This window comes from Mustela putorius, unplaced genomic scaffold (genome assembly GCF_011764305.1).
Source record: "Mustela putorius furo isolate JIRA1106 unplaced genomic scaffold, ASM1176430v1.1 tig00003845_pilon_pilon_pilon, whole genome shotgun sequence".
NCBI lineage: Eukaryota > Metazoa > Chordata > Mammalia > Carnivora > Mustelidae > Mustela > Mustela putorius.
In genome coordinates, this window is record NW_025421998.1 from 21,697,290 (window position 1) to 21,713,984 (window position 16,695).

Sequence of the window (16,695 nt, forward strand, 5' to 3'; positions counted from 1 at the left end):
TACAGACACTTCCCAGTCTTTTTTTTTTTTTTTTCCATCTGGAATTGGAAGGCAAACTGAGGCAGTAGGAGCAAGTGCGTGTTGGCCCATACCCACCCATATTTGGGTCACTGAGAGCCTTGGCCCAAGCGCAAAGGAGAGAACTCCTGGCACAGCTATCTTTCCAGATGAGCTCTGACCACCTTCTCTTAGCCCAGGGCTCCAGAATACTCTCAGCCTTCACACGCTCTAGAACATGGGTGGGATATATCCATCATCTCTAGCAGCTGTTACCAGACACATAGACTAGATGTGCTCATCAAAGACCTACCATGGAGGGCATTATGCTGAAACTGATACTTCCAGTGCTAACATTTATGTTATTACCTGAAGTGGGAGATTTCCAGGCTGGAAAGGAAATTGACCAGAGTCTAGAAAGCTGGGTTCTAGTCCCAGTGCTAAAATTAAGTAGCTGTGTAAATTCAATCATTACTCTACTTCAGTGAATAGCAACATTTTCTCTGTTATACTTCACAAGGTCCTTTATCAAAGAATCATGGTGGTGAAAGGGAAAAAAAAAGCCAATTTTCTCTAAGAAGGCTATTTAGGGACATTAATGAATGTTCTGTTACAATGTTTATCATTTGTGACCATTTTTAATAACATTTAAAACCACATCATATTGTTAGAAGTACATTTTATTCCCATATCTTAGTTGCAAAATAACCAAAAAAGAAAAATTTTATCAGGTACAAATAGTAACAATTCTGTTAGATGTAAAATTACTGTTATGGTTACTGAGTACACAATAATAACTTCTCTTTAAAATTACAGCAGACTCACTAAGAATCAAAGTAACACTATACTAAAACATAAACAAAAATAGTAATTATAAGTTTAAAAAGTTCCATGTACCACTTTGACTACTTTCATAAACATACTACCAGTGAAAAACTACTGCTTTATCCTGTTCTTTTATGTTTTATGATTACAAGGAGAAAGAATATTTAGCAAACATAGTTAAAACTTTAGCTGCTCTGGTAATACCAAAATGAAAAATTTTAAAGGCACCGTATTTTCCCTTCCATATTAGCACAGTTTTTAAAATGGTAATCAATTCTGTCAAGGGAAGATTAAGAAGAACATTCTTGAATAACAGAGGAGGGAACTGATACAACCTCTCTGAAATAAAGTTTTGCAGAGACTTAAATATATTCATACCTGTCGACCCAAATTCTTCTTGTAGGAATCTATCCTGAGGCATGAACATGAAATGTCAACAATATAAAGAAGATTATATCCCCTATTCTAGCAAATTCCTCCACGCTCCAAACTTTAGAGACTAGAGGGCATCAGTCTTCTTGTTTTGAAGAAAGTTAAAGTGCGGTGTAGAATAAATGTATCCAATTACACATACCAAGAGCCATCTTTAGGTCTCATAAGCAAATATTTCCAAATGAGGTTGTGGTTTAATTCCCTTTCCCAAGCCCAAAGTAGGGAAAAAAATAAAGACACAGCAAGGTGACATGGGATGTGCACAGATTCTACAAAGCTTCTCCCATCCACAGTGTTTTCCTTGATAATGGGAATGTGTTATATCTGTGCTGTCCAAATTGGTAGCCACCAGCCACAGGTGACTACTGAGCACTTAGAATGTAGCTACTGTGACTGAGAAACTTCTGTTTAACTTTAATTAATGTGAAGGGCCGCCTGTAGCTAGTGGTTACCATACTGGACAACCCAGCAATGGAGCACTGGTTCTCAACCTTGAGAGTACATTAAACTCACCTGGAACTCACAGATTTTCAAGCTTCCCATTAGATCAACTGAACCAGAATCTGTGAAGGTAAGACCCAGGCCAGGCATCAGTTTTTTGCTTTATTTTTTTAAGGGGGAGAGGGCACTCTGGGAGGAGCAGAAGGAGAGGGAAGTCCAACTAGGCTCCATGCCCTGCGCAGAGCCTGAAACTGGATTCTATCTCACGACCCTGACATCATGACCTGAGCTGAAATCAGGAGTCAGATGCTCAACTGACCGAGCCACCCAGGCACCCCAGGCATCAATATTTTAAAATGTGTCTAAGCCAGCGTACCTGGCTTGTTCAGTTGGTGGAGTATGTGACTCCTGATTTCAGGGTCATGGGTTCAAGCCCCATGTTGGGTGTAGAGATTACTTAAATAAGTAAATAAGCTTAAAAAATAAATAAAATGTAGCTGGGGCAACATAATTAAATTCTTTAAATCTCAGTTTCCTCAGCTGTAAATAAAGAAAATATAGAACCTACTTCATATAGTTCCAACATAAGAACTAAATGAGATAGTATGTATAAAGCTGTGGGAAGAAGTTATATCTGGCTATAAAGGTTAGCTGTGATTATTCTTCTTCCATAATGATTTAGCAGCTATTTACAAGTTGAGGGAAGTCACAGTTTGAAAAAACAAAACATGCTCTTAATGGTGTATCCAAAAAGAGATGTTTAATAAATATTCATCAATGATGAAGAAAAAATCTTAAAGTTGGCTAGGCTTTGGGAAACTATTTGGACAATGAAAGCTATTACAGACAAAGTTTTCCAAGGGAAATTATCTCATTGTAAAAGGCTCTATAAAATGCTAAAACACAGGACTAATTCTGGGAACTTGTGGAGGGTAACTCTTGCGATTATATGAACAGGAAAGAGAATGTACACTTTTCACCCCTGACCACCTCCCAGTAGATGGTGCCCAAGAAAGAAGGACAGCCACTGGCTTAATTGTAGCTGCACAGTTGACTATTAAATGGGACAGGAATAAGAATATTTTCTTTCCTTGGGCACCTGGGTGACTCAGACAGTTAAGCATTTGCCTTTGGCTCAGGTCATGATCCCAGGGTCCTGGGATCAAATCCTGCATCAGGCTCCCTGCTTAGTGGGGACTCTGCTTCTACTTCCACCCCTCTGCATGCTTGTGCTATCTCTCACTCTTTCTCAAATAAATAAATAAAATCTTAAAAAAAAAAAAGAAGAATATTTTCTTCCCTTCACTGCTTTAGGGAATCTCTGACTTACCCTCCTGCTAAGAATTATTTTTAAAAATCTACATGAGATTGGGGTGCCTGGGTGGCTCAGTGGGTTAAGCCTCTGCCTTAGGCTCAGGTCATGATCTCAGGGTCCTGGAATCAAGCCCTGCATCGGGTTTTCTGCTCAGCAGGGAGCCTGCTTCCCCCTCTCTCTGCCTGCCTCTCTACATACTTGTGATCTCTCTCTCCTGTCAAATAAAATCTTCAAAAAAAAAAAAAAAAAGAATCTGCATGAGCTCAATCTTTATACAGAAGCAGCCCTTTTGTCCACCATCACCTATCATCAGAAACCCCTTATCCATTTAACCTCTCCATACTTGGAAGGTAGGGAATTTCGTGACTTAGGGCAGAAAAATTCAGGACAAAGATGCTTTCAAGAAGGTAACAAGTAACGCTGAAAGGGCAAAGTAGCTCCCAACGACCAACATGGGACAAATGAACATCAAACACCGTGACGGCATCATCACGGACACAACATTGCGTCTGTTTAAGACCCTGAGTCGGCCAGCACTCATTTCATGAACGCTGTTCTCTGGTCTCCATGCCCGCGGGAAAGGAGGCTGTCTAGTGTTCAGGGAGCCATGTGGGGATGAGACTCTTTGCTGCCTTCTCCATTCCTACTTCACCAAAGTAGGTTTTTCTTTGTTTTACCACAAAGGTGAAAAAAAAAATCATCTTACAAAGCCATTTGGAAAATACATGAGCTGGTGGCTTATCAATTAAAAACCCAAAGGTTGCTTCTCAGGCTAGCTGCATCCTAAATCGAGAAGCATCCCATTTGGAACAGGCTTATTTCTATTTGAGAGCTGACTGTGAAGAGCAAGGCTCCTGTTCGACTTTCCTAGCCATCGCTGAGAAAGGGGAGAACAGATTCTCCCACCGCTCCTGCCGATAAACCTAACATCTGATGTCACAGATCACCCGTTTATAAGTTATAGCTGCTACTGTTCGTGAGAAATTCCTATGGGAATAAAATGAAAAGGAATTACAGCTTCAAAGAAGGAAAGCCTAAAATGATTGTTTGTAGTCAGCAGATTTAAAGTGAAGTCCTAAAGAAGAACCAACCCTCGTCCCCCCACGTGAATTCTGGACCCCATTACCTCCCACCGGCTCAGCAAATGCACTGGACCCGTTCTTCCTGTCTGCCGTGTACTGTCGTCTTTTTAAGACTGTAGTGGCCTTCTCTCTGGCCTCATGAGCCTTCAAACATACTGGAGTCTCTACCATCTTCAAAAATAATATTCCCTACATCTTTCTTCCCCTTCCAGCTGCTGCCTCTCTCATGTCTACACCGTTGTGATTTTTTTTTACCTCCCACATGACATTTGACCCAGGACCACCAAAATTCCACCTCAGGCACCCAAACAAAGTGCTCACGTTAACCTCTGTGCTCCCAGACCCAGGAACTCCGGCTTTCACTACCTACTAACGCTTAGCCACCTTCCCCTTGGTCAAACTCCCTCTGCCTTTGGCTGCTACAGCAAAGCGCTTGGTTTTCCCCTTCTCTCCAGACACTCTTCTTTTCTTCTTTGGATATTCAACCTCACCTTTACGTATTTGCTTCTCAAATCTTATTCCTTAGCTTCTTCCCTTTTGATCCTAAATCCTCCCAAGGCTTCCAATGCCCACTACAGTCTTAAAAAACTGCCACATTTGTTCATGCCCCGCCCTGACGACCTCTCTTCCGAGTCCCAGATCTCTAGGTTGACATGTCCAAAACAACCCTCACCGTCTCCCTTTCAAGGCCCCACCCAAAGCACTACATGTCAGAAAATGGCCCTCTTTTCACCCACTTGCTTATGCCAGAAACCTGAGAACCATTCCTTTCCAGCTGACAGCCAGTCTTCTCAGTTCTATCTCCAAACACATCTCATCCTAGATGTGCCCCTCATCCTAGTTCAACTGTCCTCCACCCAAACGTAGGACTACAAACTCAGCCTAACTGCTCATTGCCTACTTTTCCTCTTGCCTCCTCCAATCCATTCTTCACACGGCAGCCAGTGACCTTTCAAAAATACATATCTAATCATATCACTGCCTGCTGAAAACATTTACATGAAGCAGCATCAAGGAATGATGAGAAGTTGTTGGGGAATGGGGCACTCCCGCCATGCCAAATACTTCACAGATCACTTATGCAAGGATCAAAATGGACCTTTTTAAGGGAGAGTGACTGTGGTTACCATGTAACTGAATGACCAAACTTGGCACCACAAATAGTAGGACATCCTGACATTATGTGCCTCCTGATCTGGTGTAAGTAAATTTCACAATATCCCCCACAAAGTATTCTTGTGAAAAAATTTTAACCTATGCGTAATGGTGCCTTTCAGTCTACCTATTTTCAGACAATGTGGAGGATAGAGGAAGGAGTTAAATACTTCCACAAGGAAACAAAGAGACAAATCCAGAATGTAGGACATTTCACAAATGTAACAAAATATCAATGTTGTGAAAGAAAAACAAAGCGGGTAGAACATAGGGGGAGGGAGGTGATCTACATTAAAACAGATGACAAAGACATAATAACCAGAAATAATACATGAGTCTTGATGGCATCCTGACTTTAAAAGTTATACACATGCACACATTTATTCATTTGTATACATACATACATATATAACACATATGCATATAAATACACATATAGAAATCTATACATATATAGGACTTTTAAAAATAATTATGGAAATTTGAATATGAAATAATTATTATTAGTGTGATTAATTTTTCTCAGTGATAATGGAACAGAGGTTATGTAAAGGAGTATCCTTAACCTAAGGAGATACATGCCAAATTAGTTAGTGGTAAAGTGTCAGGATGTCTGCAACTTACTTTTGAATGGTTTAGTCAAAAGGGAGAATATGGGACCCATGCATGGGGATAGTAATCAAGTAAATATTGTAAATGACACAAATTAAGTAAAATGTACATGAATGTTCATTCTGTTCTTGAACTTTCCTGTAATGCTTGAACATTCTAAAAAATTTTTTAAAAGCCTTTAATGATCTTAGAACTCTGAGAATAAAATACAAAATCTTTCACAGTCTTCAAGGCCCTATATCACTTGGCTCAAGCCTACTCTTCAGCTCTCCCCCACGGGCCTCTCCTCTTGCTCACACTACTCAGTTCCATGGTTCTTAGTTCACATACACCCTCCGAGTCTCAAATGAAATATCACTTCCTTCCCTAAACTCCCAAAACTGGCTTATGGAGAGGGACTTCATGCGTGAGAGAAACTGGAAAAAGTGGAATGGATTATGGAGTGAGGTGGAAAAGGGGACAATTTTCAGGACTAAGACAGAATGCGGCACAATGTCCTGGAGGGTAAGACCAACAGGAATAGACGAGCTGAACTAGAACGTATCTGAAGACCCTAGCATCCTCCATTAAACCTTGATCACATACTCTCATAACTTCCTAATTCCTACAATTTATCACAATTCTACTGAAATACTATGTCTGTACTTATATAATGCCTAAATTCCAAACAGTAACTTCTGTACCAATAAAAGTTAGGTCCGTTTTGCTCATCATTGTTATCGCCAATACCCAGCACACATTAAGTCTCCATAAACACTGGCCTTGTGAATACCACATAATTTGACTTTAAAGGAATACAGTTTTATCCCAAGTGCTACTTAACTCAGTGGTAACTGTCCACTCGAGCTCGAGTATTTAAAAAGGCTATTAGATTTCGTTATTAGAGTTGACTGTTTAGACAATTACAGTACACTAATAACTGTATGTCAAGCTTTGGTTGTTAGCTCAGTAAGTTATAGAATGATTCTTAGAGCAGCTAGGTACATAGCTTTAGAACCCAAATTTATCAGTAAGCCTGACACAGAAAACATCCCTATAATAGGATGTCATTTGCTAAAAGACGAAGCAGGTGAAAATGTGGATCAATTCCATATGAATCTATCCCCCTTTTAAAAACCAGAAATAATTACTAGAACAATAACCCTGCTGACTGTTGACTGTGGCTTCTTTAATACAAATAGCGAATGTATAAAACGGTAGTGGAGAAGATAATTTGGTATATAAATGTCCATCTGATCACATATGTAATATCGTATATTTTAAGTAAATTTTCAGGATCCTTATGGCTAAACAATGACTACATTTTTTACAGAACTCAGTATAACTGAATAAATTGATAAATACAATCTTGGGTCTACCTGTATGGTTGGTAAAAACGCACAGAGTCAGGTGTTTGGATAAGTTCTTTTGGTCTTGAAGATCATCACATCCAAAGTTTACAAGTCTAAGAACATAAAGGATAAGAAACTGAATGCATTTAAAAATTAGTTCCCTCTTTCACTTAAGGCAGTGAGCACTGCACCATATATTGTATGCTTGAAACTAATATCACATTGTGTGTCAACCACACTTTAATAAGAATTTTTTAAGTAAAAATAAATAAAAATTAAAGTTCCTTCATAAACGGTAGTAACCACTATAACATACCCACAGAAGTAAAGACTTGTACCTGAGAAATTTAAGTTGATGTCTTATTTCTTTGTATAAGTAAAACAGTAACTAAAACAGTATAAAAACAGTAACAAAAAATACGTAAATGGCATGGCCCTGGCAACAGAGAGGAAAAAAAGAAAAACAGAAGTTGAAAGTACTAGAACTTTTTTCTAAAAGAGAGAACCGCATATACGGTTTCAAAACAAGTGTAACCAAGTGTTCATATATGAAGAAATAAAGCTACTGAAATACAGAACAGTTTAGGGTTATCATGATTCTAATTCAAGAGGACTTTCATGTCTTCTGTGAACTAGTGGGCTTGTGTCTATTTTTTCAAAAATGTTCATGTTTTCACTCCATGTAAACTAGTCTGGGGGAAGAAAAGCTCACCTTTGTAAAGGTGTAAAAAGGAAAACAGAAAAATGATAACACAACAGACAGAGCTGAGCCACACATCTATTGATTGCAACCTGCTCTCCGATGGCAACGAGGGAAGGGGTTTGATGTTTGTTCAAATCCTTTCATTGAATCACAGGAAGAGCACTTTGACGGATCAAAAGAAATGGAAACATCCTACAGGAATAAACGGCTACGAAAATCAATATGATTGACTTTACATGAAAAACTCTGTGTTTGTGCTTGATAAAGTTGTTTATATTGCCTATAGAGAACAGAAATATCAAAGGTCTCACACACAAACACACACACACAGAATATTGAATTGTCCTTATAACTGCATACCATACATTAGGTATAAATATAGTCATTCTGCCCAGAGTGTCTATAAAAATTAGCAGTAATCAATGAGTAACTTACTTAAATCCCGAGTCACTTAATGTTATATCCAAGGGTGCTTCAAACTGTCAAAAAATCATAAGAAAACAAACCAAAAAATGACATTAATTTAGCAATAATAGCTCTAAAACCCAGAGCCAGTCTGACAATGCTGTGCTTGCCTACTGATGAAAAGCCCTTTTAACCATCATTATCTTAAGATGTTATCCCCCAAATTCACAGCACAGGGAATCCGCTGGGAATATTCTAGAGTTTACACACAATCAGAGGCTTGGTGTATATTTATTTCTTAAAGGGCTAATACTTGACAAACTTTGCCTCAGCTTTGAATATCATAAATGGGTTATATAATATGACAATCAGAAGGGGCAGACTTTTTACAAGACACAGATGACCATGCACAGAGGGAAGGACTGGATGACTTTAGGAGAAGAATGAGTGAGTTTAAAAAAAAAAAAAAAAGGGCAGGAGGAATAAGTGTAATTCTTGTAATGCTATGATATCAATCTATATAGGACACCAGTACTAATCCTAGTGAAGAATAACATGCTCTTCATCACAGGTAAAGATATTTAGGATTCCTCCCCACAAGACCAGCATTCCAAATGGCTTTGCCAGGAGTGATGCTAGATTTTTACTAATCAGTCGATACAGTCTCATTGATGTTTTACCCTTCTCTCAACTCCACCATCCTCACAAGTCTTTTTGGGTTAAGTGACTTGTAACCACTTAAAGCTATCTACTATAGACCATACCTACTACCTTCTATACGTCCTCACTCATACGCTTGTGTCTTTAATAAAAGGTATTCGATTAGCAGAAATTTCCTGTGTGCTCTTCGAATCATCTGTGTTTACTGTATTTGTCCCTAATGCAAGTGACTAACACCACAAGAATGCTAAAATGCTATTTCTGATAACAGCTCTCTTTAAAAGGAGGCCACGTGTCCTAAAATTTTCTATTGCCCATCATTCTCTTGGACTTACCATTAAGTTAAACTTCCCATCAGCAGAAAACTGGATGCATTTTAAGACACTCCTTGACATCTAAAAGAGAAAAGAGAATAAATGACAAATTACAAAAAAAAAAAAAAAGAAAATCAACAAAGAGCACCTGACTGGCTCAGGTTGTAGAGTGTACAACTCAATCTTGGGGTTTTGAGTTTGAACCTCACTTGGATTTAGAGATGACTTAAAAAAAAAATTAAAAAAAAAAAAATAGATCAACAGGGGAGCCTGGGTGGCACAGTCAGTTGGTGTCTGACTCTTGGTTTTGGCTCAGGTCAAGATCTTGGGGTCGTGGGATAGATCCCCTTGTTGGGCTCTGTGCTCAGTGCAGAGTCTGCTAGAGATGCTCTCTCTCCCTCTCCCTCTCTCTCTCCATGCCCCCTTGCTGATGTGCATGCATGAGCAGGCCCTCTCTCTAACTAAACACATAAAATCTTTTTTTTTAAGATTTTATTTATTTGACAGAGAGAGTGAGTGAGCACAAGCGGCAGGGGGCGGGGGGCAGCAGAAGAAGCAGGCTCCCTGCTGAGAATGGAGCTAGATGTAGGACTAGATCCCAGGACCCTGGGATCTTGGCTTGAGCCAAAGGCAGACACTTAAGCGACTGAGCTACCCAGGTGCCCAAATAAAACCTTTAAAAAACAATAAAGGTGCACCTGGGTGGCTCAGTGGGTTAAAGCCTCTGCCTTTGGCTCAGGTCATGATCCCAGCGTCCTGGAATTGAGCCCCGCATCGGGCTCTCTGCTCAGCAGGGAGCCGGCTTCCTCCTCTCTCTCTGCCTACTTGTGATCTCTGTCAAATAAATAAATAAAATCTTTAAAATTTAAAAAAAAAATCAGTAAAAATAAAAGATCAACAACATTAGTAAAAGAGAAAAGGAGAGAGGAAGGGAAGCAACCAAGAGGTAGATAGTATTGAAAATATTTCATATTTTTAGTAAACTTTCATTAACTGTCCCCAGCAATGAAAATGCAGAGATTAATAAATTATAATAATGAGAATGTCCAAATTAGGTTGTTCCGGGAAAAAGGAGGCCAGTGATCTAGTTTTTACCTTCAGGTCAACGTAGTATAATCTCTGCTCTGACATATCCCATTGAGCCCAAACAAAATCCTCAGCTACCCTCTCTCTTGGGAGATGGCCAGAGTCTTTAAGTACCTAAAGAGGCAACGAGATTTTAGAGATAACCAACTATTTTAAAGGAGAATATTTCTGGATTTAGTATTTTGCATATTTTATCTTTAATAATACAGGTAAATAGTCCCACAGTTTAATTTTAGCATTCTCCTACCCCCAACGCATACACACGGGAAGTCTTTCCAGAAAAGACTAAAGGCATGATTTAATTACTTGCTCTTTCCACACACTGTATAACAAATTATATTATTCTTGTCCCTAGTTAGCCAGAAAGGCTGAGGCTGTTGAAAGCAAAGACAGACCTACCACAAATCAACACCGGGGCCAAGAGAAGATTCAAAGCTTCCCATTCGGTACATAGCCTGCTCAAGTATCTGTAGACAAAGGGGCTTTACCACCAAAGATAGCAGCTGTGATGCCAAGGAAAGAACTCAGGCCTGGGGGTGGGGAGCACTCCCCCCAGATCAGCCGTAAGCTATGCGTGTGTCTTTGGTCATGCTTCCTACCTTTATGTCTTCCGCAGTGAGTATGGTGATACTACCCTCCTTCAAGACCCAACTTAGGCATGGCCTCCTGTACAAAGCCCTCCGTCACCTCCTCCCAATGCAAAGCTCCTTGCCTCTGTATTCTTATGGTACTCTGGCGTACTTCTATTACAGTTACAGTGAACTAATGCTGTAAGTCTACCCTGATGAGTATGCACTCTCCTACAACACCTTTATATTCTCAACTTCTGTTCTCAATAAGATTCTAAACTTTGGGCAATGCATCTTGTTTCTATTCTTCTGAAATGTGTTCAATTAGAACAGATCTGGGGAGCCCCCGATAAAGGTATATATATATGCTGACAAGAACATGATCATCAGAGTGTGGTCACCCAGATGCACATCTCAGTTTTGTCCCTCTCTAGAGTTCCCTCATCTCTGGGGAACTTGCTTGCTCTGTGAACATGGGGATAATTATCCCACTGCCTATCTGCCACCCGATGTTGTTATGAATGCATGGAACCACACACTGCCTTGAGAAGCTGTCCTCTAAGCCCTTAAGGATATGGACAGTGGGGGATCCTGGGGGCTCGGTCAATTAGGCATCTGACTTTTGGTTTCAGTTCAGGTTATGATCTCAGGGTCCTGGGATCAATTCCCATGCCTGCTCTGTGCTCAGTAGGGTGTCTGCTTGAGACTTTGTCTCCCTCTGCTCCTTTCCCATATGTGTGTGCTCTTTCTTTCAAGTAAATAAATAAATCTTCTTTTAAAAAAGAAGAACAACAGCAAGAAGAAGGAGAGCAGCGATGCTTCAGAGGAGGCAGGCAAGGGTGATGGTGTGCTGTGGCCACCCCGCGTTGGTCGCTGACAGGGGTCCCCTGGCCTCACTCTGCCGTAGCTTCACAGCTCCCAGCCCTTCTTCTAAGCAGCCAGCCCTCTGTCGGTCCCCATTCCTGGTCTTATTTATTTCACTGACCCTGGATTGTTTATGTGACTCTCTCCTCTAAATACGCATTGCTGGTTTTGGGATTCTGCCTTGGTTCGTCTTCCTCTCCAGCTTCTTTTCTGACCCCGGGCCAAGCCAGGCATCTGTAGCCTGCCACAATGCCCCTGGTGGCCCAGGGTTCCAGTGACACACTTTCTAGTCATTCCAGCCAGGCCTCTTCATTTGAGGCTTTTAATGAGAGATATATAATGAATAAATACCATTTTCCATTTCATGTTCTTCATGTAACTTTAAAATTAAAATCTTCAGAGAAGGATTATTTTGATGCAAGCTATTTAAATATTGAAGGAAGTAATTTTTAATATGAATAATATATTATGATCTTTCATAGTCAAGAAAAAAGACAACGCAATAGAAAAACAGATGAGGATATAACTAAGCAATTTTCAGAAAAACAAATTCACACAGCCAGTGATAGTAATGGAAATACCAACTAAAATAATAATGTTATCAACTTAACCGTCAACAAATTGGAAATATTTTTTAAAAAGGGAAAATGCACCTATGACTGGTATGGATAGAGGGAAGGGGTACTCTTACCCATTGCTTGTACAACTGTGAATTGTTACAAGGTTTTTTGGAAAGCAAGCTAGCAAAATCTGTTGAAATGTATTAAATGCATGTACCTGTCAACCCAACTACCCATCCCTGAGGATTTAGCCCAAAGAAATATGTGTACCAAATACATAAAGCTATAAAAAAATTTTTTTGAGATGATCTGTAACACAAACAGATGAATAATAACAACAAAAAGTGGCAATCAAGTGAGTGTCCACCCACAGGAGAATGACTGAAACTGTGTATATCCATACCAGGGACTATTACGTACTTCTAAAAAGAATGAATTGACCTATTCTGGTTGACTTGTAGATAATGCCACAAAGTTGAATGAGGAAGGAATGAAGGATAAACCCCTGGGTGTGTCAGGGGTGGGGATGGCAAATACACAGGTTCAGAGAAGTGCATGAAAGGAAACATAATAGGTTACAGACAAAAGTCAGAGGTGAAAAGGCAAGGGAGAAGTGGAATACAAGCAATTAAAAAAAAGAAGACAATTGAACTATAAAACTATATATACCTCCTCTTTTACATATATATGTGTATGTGTGTGTGTATATATATATATAAACACATAGTTATGATCCCATTTATTCTATGTATGTCTAAAAATTAGGGGGAAAAGTGTTCTATCTCCATTTAAAAACCTGTAGGAATAACCCTGATATATTAAGTTAAAAGTAAAAACCAAAATGGCCAGTTAACATACATATTGTGATTCTATTTTGGTAAAAATAACTGAATCTGTGTATGTGCACCCAACTGTGTGTACGTGTGCATGAGCAAGGTAAAGGTGTAGAAAGAGTCCCACAAGGCTGTCTTGAGTTATCTCAGGAGACTGAGGTTGGAGAGTGAGGTCAAGATAAAGGAGATAATTAACTCCTTTCTACGTCTTGTATTACTCCACATGTTACAACAGCAAGTCTATAATGTGAAAGACACGGAATAAAGAAAGTAGTCTGCGTCTATAACAATACTCTATCTTTAACAGTCTCGAAATGCCACTTCAAAGTAAAAGAGATTTCAAATATTTACCACTCTATTTCCATCTTCTTGGATGACTTGGATATGAAACTTTTCAATATCTTTAAAAAGAGAAACAAGAGAAAGACAGTTGAACCTTTGTGAAAATCATGAGCACTTTTTTACCCCTAACAGCAGTGAACCTTGATTTATAAAGATAAAGCAGATTCATCAGCTGGTTGGAAAAACAGTATCATTACACACGGCAGTTTCATGATACAAGTGCAAAACAAAACCCACCTTTCTCCAGACTCCCTCTACCGTCTATCGCTAACCCAGCATTTACTCTGCTCTTCAATATCAATAATACATAAAGCATTTTGCCCTTCCCCTCCCCTGGGTTCCCCCAAATGTTGGCCTTCCCTGCACCATCAGTCTTATTTGTAGCTAACACTGGTTCCTCTGGCCGAGTTTATCTCTAAGCACTTCCCGAATGGTCCCATTCTCTCAATAAGCCATCTAGATTTGGCCACACTTAACCTTCTGCCAATTCTAGTTACAAAAAGGTGGGATACATAATTGGTCGTGAGCATAGACACTGAACATAACCTAAGCCTCTCAGGCCTGTCCTTCCCATTACAAATCAGCAGTCCCACTTTGTATCATGAAAGATGGCTTACTAGATAAGAGCCACCAGTGGATTTTGTCCCTTCTCTGCCACCTTTCCCACCCAAAATTGTAAATAAACATCATTAAAGGACATCCCATTCTTATATGCCTCCACCTGAATTTGACCAAGTATGTGTCTTCTAATTCTATCATCAAATTCTTCTGGCTTCTAATACCTTCCCCTTTCTCAATCTGAGGTAACAGACATCCTAAAGAAGGCAAAAATACCTCCATAATTGTCCTACACTCTACTGTGTGACAAACGTGGAAATCCATGTATGTAGGAGGCCATCATTCCCAGGATGGGGAAACAGAGCAGAGCCAAGGGAACAAGTGGAGGCAGAAAGAAAAGCCCTCCCATAGGAGTGCTAGGTCTTAAATGGACATCAAAGGTCAGTTGGACCTTTAGGACTGGGGAGTGTATATCTAGAAGATTCAGTCAAGTTCCATACTTGACTAAGAGATGTGCCCTTCATGTTCATATATACTGGTAAAAGATACACTTACATTTCTCTTCTGAAATCAGTAACAGATGGTTCTCTGCAAGAGGGCGACTTTCCACATGTGGGTAGAGAAACTGTAAAATGGAAATGAATCAAAGTCATAAGCAGTAACTACCTTGCTTATACAAATATTTCAAAAGTTTCTGATCACTGCACTACTACTTACCACAGAAGGTGCTGAGAACAATAGAATAGTTGAGGCAAATCACACACACACACACACACACACACACACACACAAATACACAAACGCATATTACAGACAGAGCCAAAGAGGAAAAAGAAACACTTTCAGGAGCTCAGTTTCCAGGGGGAAATTGACAGCAGGTCCGCCATAATTCATTTCCACAAGGTTAAAGTAGAAGCTATTTCTAGAGATGCGGCTCCCTATTTTGGAATACGTGATTCTGAAGCCAATCAGAAACAATATAAGCAACAGCTATACAGAAAGTTCTTTTCCACGTGCACAAAAAAAGTGATCAATACGTCTGTTTTGCAACTAAGCGTCATATTTAATTTGACAACCCAGTAAACACAAGCTCTCCGACAACTTCCAAAGTAGTCCCCCATCCAAGAGACAAAGCACAACATAACACGGGACTTTCCAAGAAAGAACGGTGAGTCACAGCCTGGTCTGCGGTGGAGGATTTACAAGCCTCAAATAATAGAATGACTGCTCCAGGAAGAAAAGGCTTGATCCATCCACCCCATTCCTCCTTGTCTGTGCCCTCCCATATGTGCCAGCCCACAGGACAAAGCAGTCAGCCAGAAACACGGACCTGACGCTACGAGCCGTGATAATGAGGTTTGAAAAGGGTCCTAGGATGACTCCAGTGACTTAATTCTTTCATCATCAAAAGGGTAACTAGAAATGAGCAGTTTCGTTTTGCAACATTAAAGACCGCTTACAAGATAGGATCCACCAGTGGATTTTGGTTTTTCCCTCCAACCCTCAAAGCACAATGAAAGAATATAACCTTTTTAGGTCCCTACTTTATAGTCAGCAGCCTCTCTAAAGACTAGGAAAAATTTTGACAAAAGATATTCCCTGGTGCCCTAACTTTTCATGCTGACGAAATGGAAATACAACTGGTAAATTTTTCAAATTGTCCGTTGTCAAGTTTCCTTTTTAGAATTGAGAAACAAAACATTAACTATACATCATTTCTCCACAGCAAAAACTTCAAAATTATACAATAGACAGCAATGCAGAACTCAGCTATGAAAATAATGTAGAAACGGGGTGCCTGGGTGGCTCAATGGGTTAAAGCCTCTGCCTTCAGCTCAGGTCATGATCCCAGGGTCATGGGATCGAGCCCCACATCAGGCTCTCTGCTCAGCAGAGAGCCTGCTTCCTCCTCTCTCTCTGCCTACTTGTGATCTCTGTCTGTTAAATAAATAAAATCTTAAAAAAAAAAAAAAAGAAAGAAAGAAAGAAAATAATGTAGAACCTATTATGCCTTGATTTTGTGAAACTGTGCATATCAGACAGGAAACTGTGTACTGGGATCGGGGAGCAAAGCTGAGTAACACCATACAGATAATGAAAGAGCAAACACTCAGTGCCTCATGACAAGGAGACAGTCCTACGGAAGACAATTCAGCCTCCCTTGGGACCACAGAGGTGGCCAAGGCATGCTTGCTTAGGACTGTGACCTGGAGAAAGGTGCTGACAAGTTCTAAACTTTTGTCTGGTCTTTGCGTGGCCATCAGTAAGAACATGATTTTAAAAGTTCCATTTAGGTGTTGGAGGTTTTCATTCTATGACGAAGCAGCCCTAGAGTCTGGAAGTAAGACTACAGACAGACAGGCTTCAGGAAAAAAAAAAGAAAAAGAAAAAGAAATCCAAAGTTTTGTTTGGATTTTGCAGTGTCAGTAGAAATCTGTATAGATTACATCATATTAGGGGAATATTTATCTTCACCACTATGGAACTAGACTCTGATGAGTAATTCTAGTTGGTAGATATGTACTACAGATGGGTATCTGGAACTCTCTGGAAGATGCAGGGCTTGCTGGTAGGCAATTCTCAGAAGCGACCATATTGGGACCCAAGCCCC

The 16,695-nt window shown here is 39.9% G+C and overlaps 1 protein-coding gene across 9 annotated transcripts in view; it reads right to left on the reverse strand.

The window, feature by feature from the left end:
- Positions 1-16,695, reverse strand: part of LOC101687840 (gamma-secretase activating protein) — an 83,290-nt gene that overhangs the window by 43,002 nt on the left and 23,593 nt on the right. For all 9 annotated transcript variants that reach the window (XR_006609602.1, XR_006609601.1, XR_006609603.1 and 6 more), the window contains exons 7-12: positions 14,640-14,709; positions 13,536-13,585; positions 10,368-10,472; positions 9,294-9,353; positions 8,329-8,372; positions 7,218-7,303 (exon numbers count right to left, since the gene is read on the reverse strand). Coding sequence is in view for 6 of the 9 variants with exons in the window: in XM_045089709.1 (XP_044945644.1) it covers positions 7,218-7,303; positions 8,329-8,372; positions 9,294-9,353; positions 10,368-10,472; positions 13,536-13,585; positions 14,640-14,709 (415 nt within the window). In the remaining 3 variants the exon portion in view is untranslated. The remainder of the gene's footprint in view (positions 1-7,217; positions 7,304-8,328; positions 8,373-9,293; positions 9,354-10,367; positions 10,473-13,535; positions 13,586-14,639; positions 14,710-16,695) is intronic.